This window comes from Phoca vitulina, unplaced genomic scaffold (genome assembly GCF_004348235.1).
Source record: "Phoca vitulina isolate PV1807 unplaced genomic scaffold, GSC_HSeal_1.0 scaffold2, whole genome shotgun sequence".
NCBI classification, from domain to species: Eukaryota; Metazoa; Chordata; class Mammalia; order Carnivora; family Phocidae; genus Phoca; species Phoca vitulina.
Window position 1 is genome coordinate 59827091 of NW_022589705.1, and position 19898 is coordinate 59846988.

The 19898-nt window shown below is 38.5% G+C and overlaps 1 protein-coding gene across 8 annotated transcripts in view; it reads left to right on the forward strand.

Moving 5' to 3' along the window:
- Positions 1-19898, forward strand: part of TUT4 (terminal uridylyl transferase 4) — a 124126-nt gene that overhangs the window by 23282 nt on the left and 80946 nt on the right. For all 8 annotated transcript variants that reach the window (XM_032428971.1, XM_032428937.1, XM_032428996.1 and 5 more), the window contains exon 3: positions 10715-11563. In XM_032428971.1, the coding sequence (XP_032284862.1) occupies positions 10807-11563 (757 nt within the window). In that variant the 5' untranslated portion in view covers positions 10715-10806. The remainder of the gene's footprint in view (positions 1-10714; positions 11564-19898) is intronic.

Consider the following 19898-nt stretch of genomic DNA (forward strand, 5'->3'; position numbering starts at 1 on the left):
ATTGTAGGGGAACAGTTAGCTGTGTCTTTGTTTTGTAAGATGGCTTTTATCATGTTGAGGAAATTTCTTGCTATTACAAGTTTATTGAATGTTTTTTTCAAGAAAGGCTGCTGGATTTTTTCAAATGCTTTTTGTTGTATCAGTCAAGCTGATTATATTTTCCTTTTCCTTCAGTCTGTTAATATGGTGTGTTACAGTGATTTTTGTATGTTGAACCACCCTTGTATTCTAGAGGTAAATCTCACTTGGTCATGGTGTATAATATGCTGCTTGTGTTACAGGATTTCTTTTCCTTTAGTGCCTGTGGTTCTTGGTCATGCTGCTTTGAATAATAAAAAGGTAGATCAGACGAAGAGTGGTGGGCAGCAAAGCAAAGTTTATTGTGATAGTACAAAGCTCCTAAAGAGGGAGGGGATGCAAGAGGGTTGCCACTGGAGTTTCTAAGTCTAGCGTTTTTTTTTTGTTGTTCTTTTTTTTAAAGATTTTATTTATTTATTTGACAGAGAGAGACAGCGAGAGAGAGAACACAAGCACGGGGAGTGGGAGAGGGAGAAGCAGGCTCCTGGCTGAGCAGAGAGCCTAATGTGGGGCTCGATCCCAGGACCCTGGGATCATGACCTGAGCCAAAGGCAGATGCTTAACGACTGAGCCACCCAGGCACCCCAGTCTAGCAGTTTTTATGGGCTTGTTGGTGGGCTCTTTTAATCCGATTAACTCTCTGTGCACCTGTCACCCTATCAGGTTTTTATCATATACCTATCATGTGGGAAAGGGTGGAGGCTCCTTTCAGGGTGGTGTTTAAGGGTGGTTTCCTCCTTGGGTGGGGGCCCCTTGTTCCTGCCTGCCTTTCTTCCAGCTATCCTTGTTTACTTTGTTTGCTAGTATTTTGTTGATGATTGTTTGACTGTATGTTCATATATTAGGGTAATGCTGGCCTCAGAGAATGAGTTAGGAAATGCCCCCTCCTTTTCAGTTTTTTTGGGAAGAGTTTGAGAAGGATTGGTGTTAATTCTTTAAATATTGAATAGACTTCACCAGTATAGTCTTGTGGTTCTGGGCTTTTTGTTGTTGTTGGGAGGGTTTTGATTACTGATTTAATCTACTTATTTGTTGTAAGTGTATTTGGATTTTTTATTTGTTCTTGACTCTGTTTTGATAGTTTGTACAACTTGACCATTCTATCTAGGTTATCCAGTTTGTTGGTAAACAGTTGTTTATTGTATTCTTTTATAATTCTTATTTTTTTAATTAAAAGAATCTTTTTTAAAGATTTATTTGAGAGAAAGAGAGCGCATGAGCGGGGGGGAGGGGCAGAGGGAGAGGGAGGAGCAGACTCCATGCTGAGCCGAGGGCCCGATGCAGGGCTTGATCCTAGGACTCTGGGATCATGACCCAAGCCTAAGGCACACGCTTAACCAGTTGAGCCACCCAGGTGCCCTATAATCCTTATTTTTAAAAATTATGTGAAAAATCCCTCTTCTATCCGTTTTTAGAAAATGTGGTAAAATGTACATTGTTTTCATTTGTCTCAAAGTATTTTCTAATTTCCCTTGTGATTTCTTCTTTGACCCATTGGTTGATTTGAGTGCATTGTTTAAGTTTTACATATTTGTGAAATTTCCAGTTTCTGTATTGATTTGATTTCTAATTTCATTCTGTTGTGATAAGAAAAGATACTTTGTATGATTTCAGTCTTTTTATTAAGACTTGTCTTGTGGCCTTGCAAAATGGTCTGTTCTGGAGAATGTTCCATGTGCAGTAGAGAAGAATATGTATTCTGTTGATGTTGGGTAGAGCCTTCTGAGTATGTTAGGTCTAATTGGCATTAGGGTTGTTGAAGTGTTCTATTTTTTTTTTTTAATTTTTTTTTAAAGATTTTTTTTTTTTAATTCATTTGAGACACAGAGATAGAGCATGAGAAGGGGGAGAGGCAGAGGGAGAGGGAGAAGCAGGCTCCCCACTGAGCAGGGAGCCCGATATGGGGCTTGATCCCAGGACCCTGGGATCATGACCCGAGCTGAAAGTAGACGCTTAACCATCTGAGGCACCCAGGCACCCCAAAGTTGTCTACTTTCTTAACGATTTTCTGTCTGGTTGCTCTATCCATTATTGAAAGTAGGGTATTGAAGTCTCCAATTATTATTTTTTAAGATTTTATTTATTTGAGAGAGCGAGAGCACAAGCAGGGAGGGGAGCAGAGGCAGAGGGACAAGTAGGCTCCCCACTGAGCAGGGAGTCCAATGTGGGGCTCGATCCCTGGACCTTGAGATCATGACCTGAGCTGAAGGCAGATGCTTAACCAGCTGAGCCACCCAGGCACCCCTGGATTGATCTCCTTATCAATATATAATGTCTTCTTTGTTTCTTGTAATCTCTTTTGTCTTAAAATGTATTTTGTCTAACAATTATATGACCACCCAGCTCTCTTTGTAGTGCTATTTGCATGGAATACCTTTTTCCATCCTTGTACTTTTTTTTTTTTCTTGCCAGGGAGGGAGTGGGGCAGAGGGAGTGGGGAGAGAGAGAATCTTAAGCAGGCTCCATGTCCAGTGTGGAGCCTATGCCAGGCTCAATCTCATGACCCTGAGATCATGATCTGGGCCAAAATCAAGAGCTGGAGGCTCAACTGCCTGAGCTGCCCGGTCACCCCTGATTTCCATGGTTTCTGATGGGAAATCATCTGTTAATCTTTTTTTTTTTTTTTAAAGATTTTATTTATTTGACAGAGAGAGACACAGCGAGAGAGGGAACACAAGCAGGGGGAGTGGGAGAGGGAGAAGCAGGCTTCCTGCAGAGCAGGGAGCCCGATGCGGGGCTCGATCCCAGGACCCTGGGATCATGACCTGAGCCGAAGGCAGACGCTTAATGACTGAGCCACCCAGGCGCCCCAATCATCTGTTAATCTTATTGTGAATACTTTGTGCATGAGAGGTTGCTTCTCTCTTGCTGATTTCAAAATTCTCTCTTTGGTTTTCAAAATTGAATAATAATGGGTCTTGGTTGGCGTGGATTTATTTGAGTTTATTCTGCTTGGAGTTATTGGACTTTTTGGATGTGTATAATTGTGTCTTTCATCTGATTTGGCACATTTTTGGCTATTATTTCTTCAAATATTTTTCTCCTTTTTTCTCTTTTACTCTTTCCTATGCATATGTTAGTGTGCTTGATAGAGAAGAAAACAAGTAAGAAATTCAGGAAACTACAAGGAGCAGAAAAAAATTTAAGAGAAACTATTAGTCGTCAGATATAAGAGATGATAGTCATGAGACAAGAACAGAGTTCTGTAAGAAGTAATAATCAGGGAGTTAAAGTGTTTTTAGAAATGAAAATATATACTTCCCATGCTCCTCTCCTCCAAATGTAGAAGAGTTGGAAGATAAAGGTGAGGAAATCACTCAGGAAAGAAAATAAAGGTGGAAAATGGAGAAAAATGGTAAGATAAATGGAGAATCAATGTAGGACGCATAAAGTCCAATTAATAGGAGCTAGAAAAAAAGAGAAAATGAAAGGGAGGAAATGATAGAAGACATAATACAAGAAAAAATTTTCAGGAGTGGGGGGGACTTGAGTTAGAGATTAAAAGAGCAAACTGAATACCAAGAAAAATGAATGAAGAAATATCTGCTCCAGGGCTTATCATTTAGAAGTTACAGAACACTGAAGGGAGCCTGGGTGGTTCATTGGTTAACTGTCTGACTCTTGATTTCAGCTCAGGTCATGATCTTAGGGTCGTGAGATCAAGCCCTGCGTCGGGCTTTGCGCTCAGTGGGGAGTCTGCTTGAGATTCTCTCTCCCTCCCCTTCTGCCCTCCCCTGCTTGCATGTGTGCTTTCTCTCTCTCTCTCAGATAAATAAATGAATCTTTAAAAAAAAAAAAAATTACAGAACACTGAAAAAAAAAAAGAACACGGAGACAAAGAGAATATCCTGAAAGTTTCCATAAGGAAGAAAGCAGTTCAGTAAAAAAGATGGAAAATAAGAATGGCATGATTTTCTCAGTATTAACATTACAAACTAGAAATCATTGAAACAATACCTGTTGCATTTTGAGTGAATGATTTCTAACCTAGAAGTTTAAACCTAATTAAACAAAATATGAAGATAGAAAAGACATTTAAGACATATAAAGTCTTACAAGATTTACTTCCTTTTGGGACTTAAGGGACCCAATAATTAGCAGTTTCCCTTCCTGAATCCTGAACAAATTCGGAAAGATGAAAGAAGCATGTGGAGATCAGATTATCATTTTTTTTTAAAGAGTTTATTTATTTGAGAGAGAGAGAGGGTTGACCACACGCTTGCGAGAGCACGAGCGGGAGAAGAAGGAAAGGGAGAAACAGACTCCCTGCTGAGCAGGGAGCCTGGTGCGGGGCTTGATCCCAGGACCCTGGGATCATGACCCTAGCTGAAGGCAGATGCTTAGCCTACTGAGCCACCCAGGCACCCCCAGATTATCATTTTTATTATGGATAAAATTCACTTTGGAGAATGGATTTTTTATTTTCAAGTTGTTTATTAATACTCAGTGCCAGAATTAGACTTACTCGGGCACAGGCACAACTGCAGACCCTGTGTGGGGCTTATACCTGTAAATGTTAGAGTGCAAATGGGAAAGTGGAATTCTCTTCCCTATGAACAGCTAGCTGTGAAGAGGGATGAGAGAGAGATACTTAGTTTTGCCTACATCATTTTCACAAACTCACTGATGAAATATGTTACTCCATGTCTTTGGGAAAAGAATGAATGAGGGGAGTGGAAAAAACTCCAGAGTGTTATGATAATGGATGCCTGTCTACACAGAATGAAATGCAGAAATTGGGCATAATTATTTTTTTTCACTACCTTTCATATTTCCTTTCTTAGGTACTGGAGGATGTACTCCACCAAAAAAAGAGGGAGTAAATTGTGGAAGAGGAAAATAGAAGTCAGCATGAGGGTGGATAAGAATTGGTAGGATGATAGTGAAAGGAAGTTTCAGGGTGACAGCTGTGGTAAAAGACTACTAGTGACCAGCAAGTGCTAGACAGGGGATGTTCAAGGAGAGAACAACAAAAACAAACATATAGACTATGTGATGTGTGTTTGAACATATTCATAGATTTATGGTTCTGTCAATGAATTATCGATAGGTATGTAAAAAATCTTAAGAAAAATGAGGCAATGATTAATTCCAGGTAAAACTGAAAAGTATACCAAAGAAAAATGTGATTATTATATATATACATTAAGTCAAAAGGCTGGGCTACCATGACAAAGAAATCCATTAGTACAGTGCCTTAAAAAATAGAGTTTTATTTTTCTTTCATACAACAATTGCTAGGTGAGCGGTCACCTGATCCAGATGAGTAGTTCTGTGTGGTCACTCAGGGGCCCAACTTCCATTGATGATATTGTCCAGCCAGAAGTATGGCCAAGTGTTAACAGCATTGACTTTACCTGGGCTTATTAGATATGCAGAATGTCAGTCCTCCAAATTAGAATCAGAATCTGCATTTTGGAACTAGCTGATTCTGATGCAAAGAAACTTGAGACTCGGTGATCTGGATTAGAACATAATTGTTGGCTCTGTGCCTGAAGATGGATGATTGAGAATTTTATATAGTGATACGAGGAGAGCATGGAGGAGGTAACAACTTGATCTTAAGGACACACCTAACAGTAAGGAAGGTTGGGAAAGACAATCTAGCTATGTGTGTGGGAAAAGGAGAAAATAAATTTTGAGGGGCATTTAGAAAGTTTTATAGTATATATTTGGCTCAGCCATGAATAATACTGTTACCTCTTACTGAAATCATCTTCAGAAGATGTAGGTGGGATAGGAACATACGTGTGTGTATAATTCTGTTTGTCTCTAGGGGGAATGTTTGAGACAGCCAAATTCTTATCTTCCATAGTAGGAAGTCTGTGGATACTATCTAAAGTTAAAACAAATTAAGATCAGTATCAGCTTAAGCATGTAATTTAGAAATACGGAGATAAATCTCAGAAGAAACCACTAAAAGAGTTGAAAGTAGTTGCTTCTGAGGAGGAAGATGGGTAGTTGGTGGACAAATACTGTTTTGCCTTGTAGTACTGTTGACTTTTTGAACTCTATATGTATTTGTTTTATGGAAAGCAAATTGGAAAAAAAAGTTTCTATAGTCCAAATAGGAAATAAATACATAAAAGGTATTAAGTACTGCGTACCTGGGTGGCTCAGTTGGTTAAGCATCTGACTCTTAATTTCGGCTCAGGTCATGATCTCAGGGTCATGAGATCAAGCCCCATGTGGGGCTCCTCACTCAGCACGGAGTCTGCTTGTCCCTCTCCATCTGCTCCTCCCCCTGCTCCTGCTTGCTCTCTCTCTACCCCCTGCTCCTGCTTGCTCTCTCTCTAAAATAAATAAATAAATAAAACCTTTAAAAAACGTATTAAGTACTGAGTGCTATGAGAAAGGTAAGACTAAACTTCGTAGAAAGAGGCATATTTATCTGAGCCCAGCTTAGGTGGTAGGAGCCTTGGGGATAGATTAGGGAAGGCTTTCTGAAAGAGAGATATATCCTATTTACATTGTAAATAATATAAGCCATGATGCAATGAAAATGTTTTGGATTTATTTTGTTTTTAAAATGTGAACAATTAAAAGTAATTTAAGTGTTCATTAATCCATGTAATAGGTTTATTGAGTGCCTACTTTAAACTGGGCACTGTTGTAGGCACTGAAGATACAATCGTAAACAAAATCAGAAATTATTTCTTATCTCTCTCTTTTTTTTTTTTTTAATTTGAGAGAGAGAGAGTGAAAGAGCACGAGCAGGGTGAGGGGGCAGAGAGAGAAGTAGACACCCCCTGAACGGGGAGCCCGATGTGGGGCTCGATCTCGGAACTCCGGGATCATGACCTGAGCCGAAGGCAGATACTTAACTGACTGAGCCACCCCGGGGCCCCGATTTCTTATCTCTTAAGGCAGATGCTTAACTAACTGAGCCACGCAGGTGCCCCTAATTTTTTTTAAAGCCGTACAAACTTCTGATGGCTTTCTGTAATCATGCCTTACAATAGTTTCCCTGTCTGTCCTGTGAAAGGGTTACTTGAGAAGTAATTATTGCTATGATTAGTTTTTCTACTATTATGCACTAGTTATTTCTGGTAAACTTTCTTACCTAGTGTTATCCATACAACTCTTTTAAGTCTAAGGCTCTAGAATTTGTAGCCCAATCTGTCAGTTGAGTAATGGATAATTATAGAAAAGCATCAAAAACTCTTGAAACAATTCAAGGGTGCCTGGGTGGCTCAGTCGGTTAAACATCTGCCTTCGGCTCAGGTCATGATCCCAGGGTCCTGGGTTGGAGCCCTGAGTTGGGCTCCCTGCTCAGTGGGGAACCTACTTCTCCCTCTCCCTCTGACTCTCCTCCTGCTTGTGCTTGCTCACTCCCTCTCAAATAAATAAATAAAATCTTAAAAAAAAAAAAAAAATTCCAGTTTCTGCTAAAGGCTTCAGTTTTCATCAGGAAAAGAAGGATGTGAAGCCATCTGTTTGGAGTGGATATTCTTTTAATTGCTAATTACATTTTGAATGTCTGCTAAGTACGTAGCATTGTGGTAGTAAGGCATGCAAAATAGGGAAGTGCTGGATATTTGCAGGAGGAACAAAAAACAGGGAACAAAGTCTGATACCTGACAGAGTTTGTGGCAATTAAGCAAACTTCTGATAGCTCTGTGGTTTCTCATGATCTCACAAGTGTTCTGCTGCTGTTGCTTTGCTTAACTGCAACTTAAATGCACACAAAGACCCAGGTAGCCTGAAATGTACCTGCTACTATATACCTGCACATAGTAGCTAATGTAGAGCATTGTGTAATATTATGCAGAGTTCCTAGAAATCCCCGCCTGTTCCCTGGAACCCCACATGAGTATTTCATGCCCAAATTATAACCACCCATAAAAATCAGAGCCTCACATCTACCCAGTACTACTTAGATCCTCTTTCTGAGTGTGCCCGCACTCCTCCTTCCTTGGAGTGTGTTCTTTGACTTTGCAGTGAAGCTTCCTCTGTTATACTTCATTCTGACTTGTCCTTGAATTCTTTCTCACAGCAAAGTCAAGAACCTGGCTCCTGCTGTTAGTTGAGGTCTCAGAGCCTGAGAACTCCCTGTCTCTAGTAATCAGTAGTCATTATAAGGATTCAAGGAAGGAAGACATGATTAGAACTAGAAGTAGGAAGTGGACTGATGTCTTAATATAAAAATGAAATGGGATATATTCTAAATACTATTTTCTATATTTCAAACAACTTTTTAAAGAAATTCGTTAAAAATTCTTTTTATTTTCTTGATAATAATTGCTTATATAAGGTTAGAATCTCATTTAATTCTCATTTACTACATTCTAAAAATGTAACCAGGAACTAGAACATAGGTCCAACATTTTTATTTGGCTCAACCAATTTTGCTATGAGTGCACTGGGAAGCAGTGAACCTTACTCAAAACCTTACCTCCTCAGAACTTATTTCTAGGAATTACAACTTTTTTGGGAAAAATTTGTACTGTTGATAGCTTAGAAATAGCAATTTTGCCATATAAATTACCACACTTTTTTTTTTTTTTTTTGGTGGCCTCCATGCCCAGTGTGGGGCTTGAACGTATGACCCTGAGATCAAGAGTCACATGCTCTACAGACTGAGCCAGCTAGGTGCCCCACAACACTGGTTTTTTTTTTTTTAAAGCAATAGGACATCTGTTACTTTTTTTTTTTTTTAAGATTTTATTTATTTGACCGAGAGAGAGTATAAGCAGGGGGAGTGGCAGGGAGAGAGAAGCATGCTCCCGCTGGGCAGAGAGCCCAACGTGGGGCTTGATCCCAGGACCCTGGGATCATGACCTGAGCCAAAGGCAGACATTTAACCGACTAAGCCACCCAGGTGCCTCTCGAGTTTTTTTGAGTGGAGGAATAGCGTATCTAAGAAGTTTTATGAACAGAATTGTGGATCAGCATGGCTCAATCAAGGGTTTGTTGTTTTATGGCTTTTGTTAGTAAGATAACATCTACAAAATTATTAGAGTTGTCATCATAGGATAGCATTAGAAAATTGGGGTGCCTGGGTGGCTCAGTCATTTAAGCATCTGCCTTCGGCTCAGGTCATGTTCCCAGGGTCCTGGGATCGAGCCCTGCATTGGGCTCCCTGCTCCACGGGAAGCCTGCTTCTCCCTCTCCCACTCCTTCTGCTTGTGTTCCCTCTCTCGCTGTCTGTCTCTGTCAAATAAATAAATAAAATCTTTAAAAAATTTTTAAAAAATATTTTGGTTACTGGATAAGGTAAAACTAGTCTTTTAGAAATAGGATCCAGGGGCGCCTGGATGGCTCAGTCAGTTAAGTATCTGCCTTTGGCTCAGGTCATGATCCTAGGGTCCTGGGATCGAGTCCCGCATCAGGCTCTCTGCTCAGCGGGGAGCAGCCTGCTTCCCCCTCTCCCTCTACCTGCCGCTCTGCTTACTTGTGCTCTCTCTCTCTGTCAAATAAATAAATAAATAAATAAATAAATAAATAAATAAATCTTAAAAAAAAAAAATAGGATCCACTTTTTAAAAGATTTTTTATTTATTTATTTTGAGAGAGAGAGAGAGCAAGAGAGATCACAGAGGGAGAGGGAGAAGCAGACTCCCCATTGAGCAGGGAGCCCGACGAGGGCCTGATCCCAGGACCCTGAGATCATGACCTGAGCCGAAGGCAGATGCTTAACTAACTGAGCCACTCCGGCGTCCCATAGGATCTATTTTTATTTTTAAAATTAGGAATGTGCAGCAGTTTCTACAAAAGTTTAGACATAGGCATATATTTGGCAACTGTTTTGACAGTTATGTGAAACACCTTATAACGAATACTGAAAGCAGAATGTATAAATTAAATGAATTAAAATATCCAAAAACGAGGAGCAAAAACATTCTTTTATAGCTATAAGTGGTAGAGCTTTTTACTAGGAAATAACGTTAGTCATAAAAGATACTAATGGTGAAAATATAGGGTGGTTTTGGCTTAAATTTTTTTGTTTGTTTTGGCTTAAATTTTAATTATAATTAAAAAATTACTTTATAAAATAATTTAGAGGGGCACCTGGGTGGCTCAGTCGTTAAGTGTCTGCCTTCAGCTCAGGTCATGATCCCAGTGTCCTGGGATCGAGCCCCGCATAGGGTTCCCTCTCTCACTCACTCTCTCTGTCAAATAAATAAATAAAATCTTTAAAAAAAATACTTAGAAGAGCCTAATCAGTTCCTTTTTTTTAATAAAAGAGAATATCAATCTTATTAAGTAATCCCTATACTCCACGTAAGACCCTGAGATCAAGAGTTGCATGCTGAGCCAGCCAGGTGCCCCTAGATTGGAATGCCTGTGTTTTCTTTGTTCCATTTCCTTTTATATTAATTGTGGTACATCAGTTGCGAGTTTTATTTCCCTTTTAGTTGAAATTCTTATTTAGTAATGTAGAACAAATTTTACTTTTAAAATTCTCTGTTTTGCCATATTGCCATAATTACGTTAGAACCTTCTTTATGACCATTTGGCTGTTACTTACGAAGTGGGTTTTAATTCCTCATATGGTTAACAGAGTTTTTTAAGGTTTTACAATTTCTTCAGTTTTGAGACAAATTTGAAAGTTTTTGAAAGTCTCACCAATTTTTGAAAAATGGCTTTTGCATTTTAAATAACACATTTTGGTTTTTTTTTTTCAACCCAATAGTTTGTTTGCCTAATCTGGACTTGAAGCAATTCAGCTACTGGGAATCTGCCATTTAACAATATCACAATTGGAAAGAAGCAGGTTTTCAAATAATGGAAGACTCTAAGACCTCTAAAAATGAAAATCATGAACCAAAGAAGAATGCTTGGGCTCTTTCTGAAGAAAGCAAAGCAGTTAAAGTTATATCTAATCAGACTTTGAAAGCTAGAAATGATAAATCCATAAAAGAAATTGGGACCAGCTCTCCAAATAAGAATAGTAGTAAAAAAAATAAGCAAAATGATATTTGTATAGAAAAAACAGAAGTTAAATCATGTAGAATAAATGCTGCCAACATAGCAAGCCCTAGAGATTTGGGATTAGTCCTTCGAGATCAAAGTCATTGCAAAACAAAAAAATCACCTAATTCACCGGTGAAAGCAGAAAAGGTACCAGTTTCACAAGCAAAAGCAGAAAAATCACCAAAGTCCCCTAATTCACCAGTGAAGACAGAAAAGACACCCAGCTCACAGGCGACAGCAACAGAAAAGGCACTTAGTTCACAGAGGAAAATGGAAAAAGGACCCAGTTCTCAGATGAAATCAGAAAAGGTCCCTGGTTCACCAGCAGAACCAGAGAAGGCTCCCAGTTTACTGTTGAAGGAAAACATGCGACGGACAGAATTACAACAGATTGGAAAAACAATTCCAAGCTCTTTTACGTCTCTGGACAAAGTGAATATTGATGTAGAGGGAGGAAAATCTGCTTTGGAAAACTCACCAGGATCTCAGAAGCAACAAGCATGTACAGATAATACTGTTGATTCTGATGATAGTGCTTCAGGAATTGAAGACATATCAGATGATTTGAGTAAGTACAAATTAGATTATCCCACAGGTCACATTTTTGGAGAGATTTTCCTATATTAATATACTTTAGATTATCCTTAGTTTGATTTTAACTACTTTAATTACAAAAAGGACATTAATAATACAGCTTTTTAAGCTAAAAAAGAACCTTTACATTTATTATGGTAGATAAAAAGCCTGTGCAAATAGAAATTAGTGGCTCCTGTAGTCTGTACATGCATGTGTATGTACACACACACTTTTTTTTCTTTTTTAAGAGTTTTTATTTATTTATTTGACAGAGAGAGACACAGCGAGAGAGGGAACACAAGCAGGGGGAGTGGGAGAAGCAGGCTTCCTGCTGAGCAGGGAGCCCAATGCGGGGCTGGATCCCAGGATGCTGGGATCATGACCTGAGCCGAAGGCAGATGCTTAACAACTGAGCCACCCAGGTGCCCCCACACTTACACACTTTTTCAGTGGTCCTGGTAATATGTGGCTCATTCATTCAACAAACATATGTACTGAGTTCCTTTTATATGCCAAGCATATGTTTACAATGGAAAAACAAAAGATACAACACCAAATCTCAAGGATGCTTCTACTTAGATGAGGGTGATACACATAAATAAAATGGTAATTTAGTTCAGTGCAAAAACTTAGAGTTGAGAGAGTGCATGATTTAATTGAGGGATTTAGTCTTTGGGTTGAGAAAATGCAGGACATAAAAGTGAAAATAAGAGTATGACTGAGATTAAGTATGACTGGAACAGAATTGGGGTTTGCGAAAGTGGCAAATGATCCAGCTGAAAATGCACACAATAATTGGAGAATGAAGGACCTTTTAAGATGTGATAGACAGTTTGCACTTTATGATGAGTATTTTGAGAAGCCATTGAAGAGTTTGAAGCAAGGTAGTGCTATGATCAGATATATTTATACATGTTTTTAATCGTTTGGACTGTAGCGCAGCAAATTCCTTACAGGAAGCAGAGATTGGTTAGGACATTTGCAATTTACTTGAGAATTCTGGTGTAAAATTCATTTTCTTTTGGTATTTTAATCTTAGCTTTAATTGCTTATAAATGTTGTCTATGTCTTTTGAGTACTTTTAATCTTGGTTTTGTTTAACTTAATGGATTTTTTTTGGCTATCTTTTTTCTCATGTTTCAGCTGGGTAAATAAAACCTTTCCTTGATATATGAATAACAAAAAAAAAACTATTTCTAAGTCATTATATATTACACTTTGAGAAACTCTGGTAGAGAGTTTAAATATAGTTTCTTTTATTTCTGATGATACACAATTGATAGTATATTGACAGACCGTTTTTTTTAAACTTTAATACACATATCTTTATGTGTATAAGAAAAATACCAACTTCATAATTTTAAAAATATAGTTTAGGAGAAGGCCAAAAAAAGTAAGTCAATTTAAAGATAGTATCAAAAAAATAACACTGCTGATAGTGTTCAGATAAGACAAATCTGAACATAATAGTATGTGAATGATTGAAGTTGGGAAATAGTGGTGCATAAGATCACTTACAAGGGTTTGAATGCTTGAGTTAGTGAAAAATCTGATTCAAGGATTATTATTACTTTTTCCAAAGATTTTATTTATTTATTTGAGAAAGAGAGAGAGGGAGGGAGAGGGAGAAGCAGACTCCCCATTGAGCAGGGCTGATGTGGGAGCCTGATGTGGGGCTCAATCCCAGGACTCCCAGATCATGACCTGAGCTGAAGGCACATGCTTAATTGACTGAGCCACACAGGTGCCTCCAAGGATTATTTTTTTAAAAAGGGAAAGTAGATGAAGTGACAGTGATATGATTGACAATGTGGGCTCTAGAGTAGAATTGCATAGGTTTTGAATCCCATCTTCCCCACTTAATAAGTCTATAATCTTCGATAAGCTACTTATACTTTATATTTTTTAAATTTATATAATATGAATAGATGTACTGATATACATAATGAATGGATAGAGATAATGCATCTAGATACACATCAGGTAAGCTGCTTATCCTTTAGAACATGTTTCAGTTTCCTCATTTTTTTTTTTTTAAGGTTTATTCATTTACTTTAAAGAGAGAGAGAGAGAGCACGCACGAGCAGGAGAAGGAGAGGGAGAGAAAATCTCAAGCAGACTCCCTGCTGAGCACAGAGCCCGACTCGGGGCTTTATCTCACAACCCTGAGGTCATGATCTGAGCTGAAACCAGTAGTCAGATGCTTAACTGACTGTGCCACCCAGGCAGCCCATCAGTTTCTTTATTTTTTAAAAAAAAGTTAAGATGCTGCTGCCTATTTTATGAAGGTTAAGTGAAGTACTCTAATGGAGTGTTTCATGTAGTACCTGACATGGTAGGCATGTGGTAGCAATGAATGAATATCCTTTATTATTATTATTTCTCTAATTAAATGCAGTTTTGTTATTTGTTAATATGGAGAACAAGTTGAACTAATTTAAAGAAGCTAGTAGACCAAGTAGAGGTCCTTTCGGGAGACTTGGTTTAACAAATTCAGAAGAATGATTTATAGTACAGCAGTCGTTTTTCATTAAAGAATTCAGTATGTGTAATATTTGCCTTGAAGTCATGTTCATACATAATTGTTTAGTGCTTTTTTCCTCATATGAAAAAGTCCAAATTATATTTAAATTAATGATTTCTCATTAGAGTGCCCCTTTATAAATTAAATAGAATAAAACTTTGATATATAAATCATTGCCTATTTGGACTTAACAGGCTTTATAGAATTTTGACTAATATCAGGCCCACCTGAAGTTAGTGGCTTAATCTTCCTTTTTTTTTTTTTTAAAGATTTTATTTATTTATTTGAGAGAGAATGAGAGAGAGAGAGAGCATGGGGGGGGGGAGTCAGAGGGAGAAGCAGACTCCCCGCTGAGCAGGGAGACCGATGCAGGGCTCGATCCAGGGACTCCAGGATCATGACCTGAGCCGAAGGCAGTCACTTAACCAACTGAGCCGCCCAAGCGCCCATTAATCTTACTTCATTAAGCCCAACTTTAGCTTCCAGTTAGCACTTCCAGCTTTTCCTTTTGCCATTCATCCAATAAATATTTTTATGGGTGTCTGCTATGTGTCAGGTACTAATTTAGTTGCTAGGAATTTAGCAATGAACAAAACAGACAACATTGCTTAAAGGAGCTAATATTCTAGTAGGAGGAGAGGGACAGCATATATAGTAAATAATAAAAGTATGTCATAAGTTAGATGGTAATAAATCTTATGAGAAAAAATAGGAAAGATTGTAGGGAATGATGCTACTGTGTCTGATGGTGGTGTTTCAAATTTAAATTGTCCCTGAGAAAGTAACATTAGAGAAATACATGAAGGAAAATGGTAAGAGAGGGAGCGTGATGAATATTTGAGGGGTGAGTGTTTTAGATCTGGGCTTCTCAAACTTTTTTTTTCCCCCAAACTTTAATATGTATATGAATTATCTGGGAATTGTATTAAAATGCAGATTCTTGGGTTCCTTTCCCAGAAATTTTTTATTTTGAAAGTCTAGAGTGGGACCTGAGATAATAGATTTCTAACAAGCTCCTGAGTAAGATTGATGTTGCTGGTTAGGATCATGCTTTTGAGCAGCATAACCTGTCTTATCTCTTTACTTTTACTTACATAACTTTTCATTGTATTTTCAACGTAACAGCCAGAATGATCCTGTTAAAATTATTCAGATCATATTATTACTCTTCAAAATGTTTCTGTAGTTTCCCATACATTAGAGTGACAGTGTCCTTGCAGTGAACAGTAAGGCCCTGTGTGATCTGTGCCACTGTCTCACTTCACTTTCATTCATCTGCTTCTTACTTTCTCCCTCTCTGCTCCAAGTGCATGGTTTCCTTGCATTTCCTCAAATATGGAGGATGGCCTTCACATTTGCTTTTTCCTCTGCCTGGAACATTCTTCCCCAAGATGTCCATACGGCTTGCTCTCTTACCTTCCACCTTCTCAGCGAGGGTTTTGCTGGGTCCCTTATCTAAAATTTACAGTCCTTCTCTTTTTACTAGTTTAATTTTTCTCCATACTCTTTATCATTGTCATATTTTTAATTTTTCTTACTTACCTTTTAAAAATTATTATTATTATTATTTTTTAAAGATTATTAGAGAGAGCGAGCACATGCACACACACAAGTGGGAAGGGCAAAGGGAGAGAGAATTTCAAGCAGACTCTGCACTGAGTGGGGAGCCCAACCCGGGGCGCTATTTCACAACCTTGAGATCACGACCTGAGCCCAGACCAAGAGTCAGTTTGCCAAGTGACTGTGCCACCTAGGCACCCCTATTATTATTATTTTTTTAAAGTATGCTCCACACCCAGTGTGGGCCCAGTGTGGGGCTTGAACTCAGATCCTGAAATCAAGACTGAGCTGAGATCAGGATGCTCAAGCAACTGAGCCACTCAAGTGCCCCTACCTTTTTATATAATAGTTTTATTGAGATACAATTCACATGCCAAAATTTCTCTTTAAAAACATACAGTTTAGGGGCACCTGGGTAGCTTAGTTGGTTAAACAGCCAACTCTTGATTTCGGCTCAAGTCATCATGTCATCAAGTCATCAAGTCATCATGTCTTGACATCAAGCCCCACATTGGGTTCCTTGTTCAGCACGGAGTCTGCTTAAGATTCTCTCCCTCTCCCTATGCACACCACTCCCCGCCCCCTATCCCTGCTTGCCCCCCTGCCCTGCTTGCATGCGCACACACTCTTAAAAAAAAAAAAAAAAAGAAACATACAGGTTAGTGGTTTTTAGTACTATATTCAGAAAGTTGTGTAGATATTGTCATTGTCTAATTCCTGAAAATTTTCATCACCCGCAAAAGAAACTGTACCCATTAAAAGTCACTACTCATGGGGCACCTGTGTGGCTTGGTTGAGGCTCTGACTCTTGATTTTGGCTCAGGTTGTGATCAGCCCTGCATTGGATTCCATGCTGGGTGTGGAACCTGCTTAAGATTCTCTCTCTCCCCCTCTCTCTCTTCCCCTTACCCCTTAAAAAATGAAGTCACTAATCTATTTTCTGTCTCTATAGATTTGCCTATTTTATATAAAGGGAATAATATAATATGTCGCCTTTTTTGTTTGGCTTTTTTCACTTAGCACAATGGGGTTTTGTTGGTTTGATTTTTTTTTTTTTTAATTGAGAGAGAGTGAGAGTGCGTGCAAGCAGGGGCAGGGGAGAGGGAGAGAGTCCCGAGCAGACTTGGTACTGAGCTCAGAGCCCAAAGCAGGGCCCAGTCCCACAACCCTGAGATCATGACCTGAGCCAAAACCAAGAGTCAGATGTCCAACCAACTGAGCCACCCAGGCGCCCCCCGCCTCCTTTATTTTAGAGAGGGTAAGGGAGAATGAGAGAGAGGGGCAGAGGGAGAGAATCTTAAGCAGGCTCCACGCCCAGCTCAGAGCCTGATGTGGGGCTTGATCTCATGACCCTGAGGTCATGACCTGAGCCAAAATCAAGAGTTGGATGCTTAACCAACTGAGCCACGCAGGCACCTCAGGACAACGTTTTCAAGATTCATCCATGTTGAAGCATATATCAGTACCTTATTCCTTTTTATTGCTAAATTCCATTGTATGGATATACCACATTTTATTTATCCTTTTATCAGTTGAGAGATATTTGAATTGTTTCCATCTTTTGTTTATTATGAATAAAGCTGCTGTGAACATTTATTTAAACATTTTTATGTGGATGTATGTTTTCACTTCTCCTTGATATATGTATAGGAGTGGAATTGCTGAATCATATAGGAACTACTATCTTAACCATTTTAAAGTATATAATTTGGGGCACCTAGGTGGCTCAGTCAGTTAAGTGCCTTTGGCCCAGGTCATGATCTCAGGGTTCTGGGATTGAGCCTCGCATCGGGCTCCCTGCTCAGTGGGGAGTCTGCTTCTCCCTCTCCCTCTGCCCCTCCCCCTGCTTATGCTCTCTCTTTCTCTCTCAAATAAATAAAATCTTTAAAAAAAAAGTATATAATTCAATGGCATTAAGTACATTTATTGTGTTATACAACCACACCACTATTTTAATTGCAGAACTTTTTCATCACCCAAAAGGAAACCCTGTACCCATTAAGATTCACTCCCCTTGGGGCACCTGGGTGGTTCATTTGGTTAAGGGTCTGACTCTTGATCTCAACTCAGGTCTTGGGGAAAAAAAAGATTCACTCCCATTCTCCCTCCCTCTGTCATCGTCTGAAAACCACTAATATGCATTCTTTTTCTATATATTTGCCTATTCTGGGTATCTCATAGAAATGGAATCATATAATATGTGATTTTTTTGTGTCTGGCTTACTTCATTAAGCATCATGTTTCCAAGGTTCATTCATGTTATAGTATATATATCCATCAGTACTTCTTTCATTTTAAGGCTGATGCTATAGACTGAATTGTATCCCCTTAAAATATCTATGCTGAAGCCTTAACTCCCAGTGTGATTGCATTTGGAGATGAGCTTTTAGGAGGTAATTAAGATTAAATGAGGTCCTAAGGGGGGGTCCTAATCCAATAGGATTGAAGCCTTGTAAGAAGAGGGAGAGATCTGTCTCTCTCTGTATGCACTAACCAAGGAATGGCCTCAGAAGGACACAGCAAGCTGCAATCCAGAGAGAGCTCTAATCAGAAAACGACCCTGCTGGCACCTTGATCTTGGACTTTTCTGCCTCCAGAGCTGTGAGAAAATAAATTCCTGTTGTTTAAGCCACCCAGTCTATGGTATTTTGTTATGGCAACTTGAGCTAAGACAGCTGAATTAATATTCTACTATATGGATATGCCACATTCCGTTTATCTGTTTATCAGTGACTGGACATTTGGGTCTTTTCCATCTTTGTTGTGAATAGTGCTGCTCTGAATATTCATGTACAGGTTTTTGTTTGAATACTTGTTTTCGACTCTTGTTTTGTGAGAGTATTAATATCTCATGGGGCTAGAGTTCTATGGAAAAAAGTTTGGGAAATTCTGTCTGATGTTATTTTATATTGATATTGATTTCAGAAAATTAAATAATCTCATTTATTTCTGACTTTTAAAGAAAGATATGTAGCTTTCTATAATTATTTATATTGGCAGAAATGACAGTATTACAGGATTTGTTGATGTTAGTTGCCTTGTGCTGGGCAAATTGTACATGCAAAAAAGAGAAGGTTAGAATATTGTTTTCTTGCTACTGTTCTTTATCATGAAATGTAGAAATAAAACTAGGATTTTGCCTTTTCTTTTACATTTCCATCATAAAATGGTTACATAAGAACCTAATTATTTTTCCAAATACTAGGACATAATTGCAAATTGCTCATTGTGCATCAGTGTTTCCGACCGTAATTTAAAAATCAGTTAGCTAACCTAGCCATAATTCTGATGTGATTCAAACATTTTTTGTCTAAGAGTTTGCCATCTGATTCTAGAGACTTCAGAGGCATACCATTTCTTCTTTGTTTGAAAAATTAGTGCTATCAAAAGGTAGAACTGACTGTCATGGTTCTTATAGATGGCATGTAGTTAGTTTGGCTTTTGAGGGTAGAGTGAGAGATCTTTTGGTTGTCTATGAGCATTTACTTTAAGCAGTGTTTTTAGATACATACAAATTATTTTATTCACACTTTTATTAAGTCTCACCTCTGGTCTAGGTATTAAAATATGAAAGTAAAAAGGTTAAATAAAACCTAGTCATTAGCATCAAGGAATCCATCATCTAAAGTAGGAGATAGATAAATGAATACAAATTACATTATTATACAGTAATGTGAGAGATAATAGCAAGTGCTATGAGAATACAGTTGTATAGTTGAACAACACAGTTTTGAACTGCACAGGTACACTTATGTGGATTTTTGTGTGTGTGTGGATTTTTTTTAATTTTTAAAAAATTTTAAAAAGGGCAGTGGGGTAAGAAAATAAAAATTAAAAAAATCTTTTTTTTATTTTTTTTTAAGTAATCTCTACACCCAGTGTGGGGCTCAAACTTAAAACCCTGAGATCAGGGGTGCCTGGGTGGCTCAGTCGTTAAGTGTCTGCCTTCAGCTCGGGTCGTGATCCCAGGGTCCTGGGATTGAACCCTGCTTCGGGCTCCCTGCTCGGCGGGGAGCCTGCTTCTCCGAACTCTCCCACTCCCCCTGCTTGTGTTCCCTCTCTCACTGTCTCTCTCTCTGTCAAATAAATAAATAAAATCTTTAAAAAACAAAACAAAACAAAAAACCCTGAGATCAAGAGTCATACGCTCTACAGACTGAGTCAGCCAGGAGCCCAGTTTTTTTTTTTAAATAAATACAGTATAGTACTATAAATGTATTTTCTTATGATTTCCTTCCTTCCT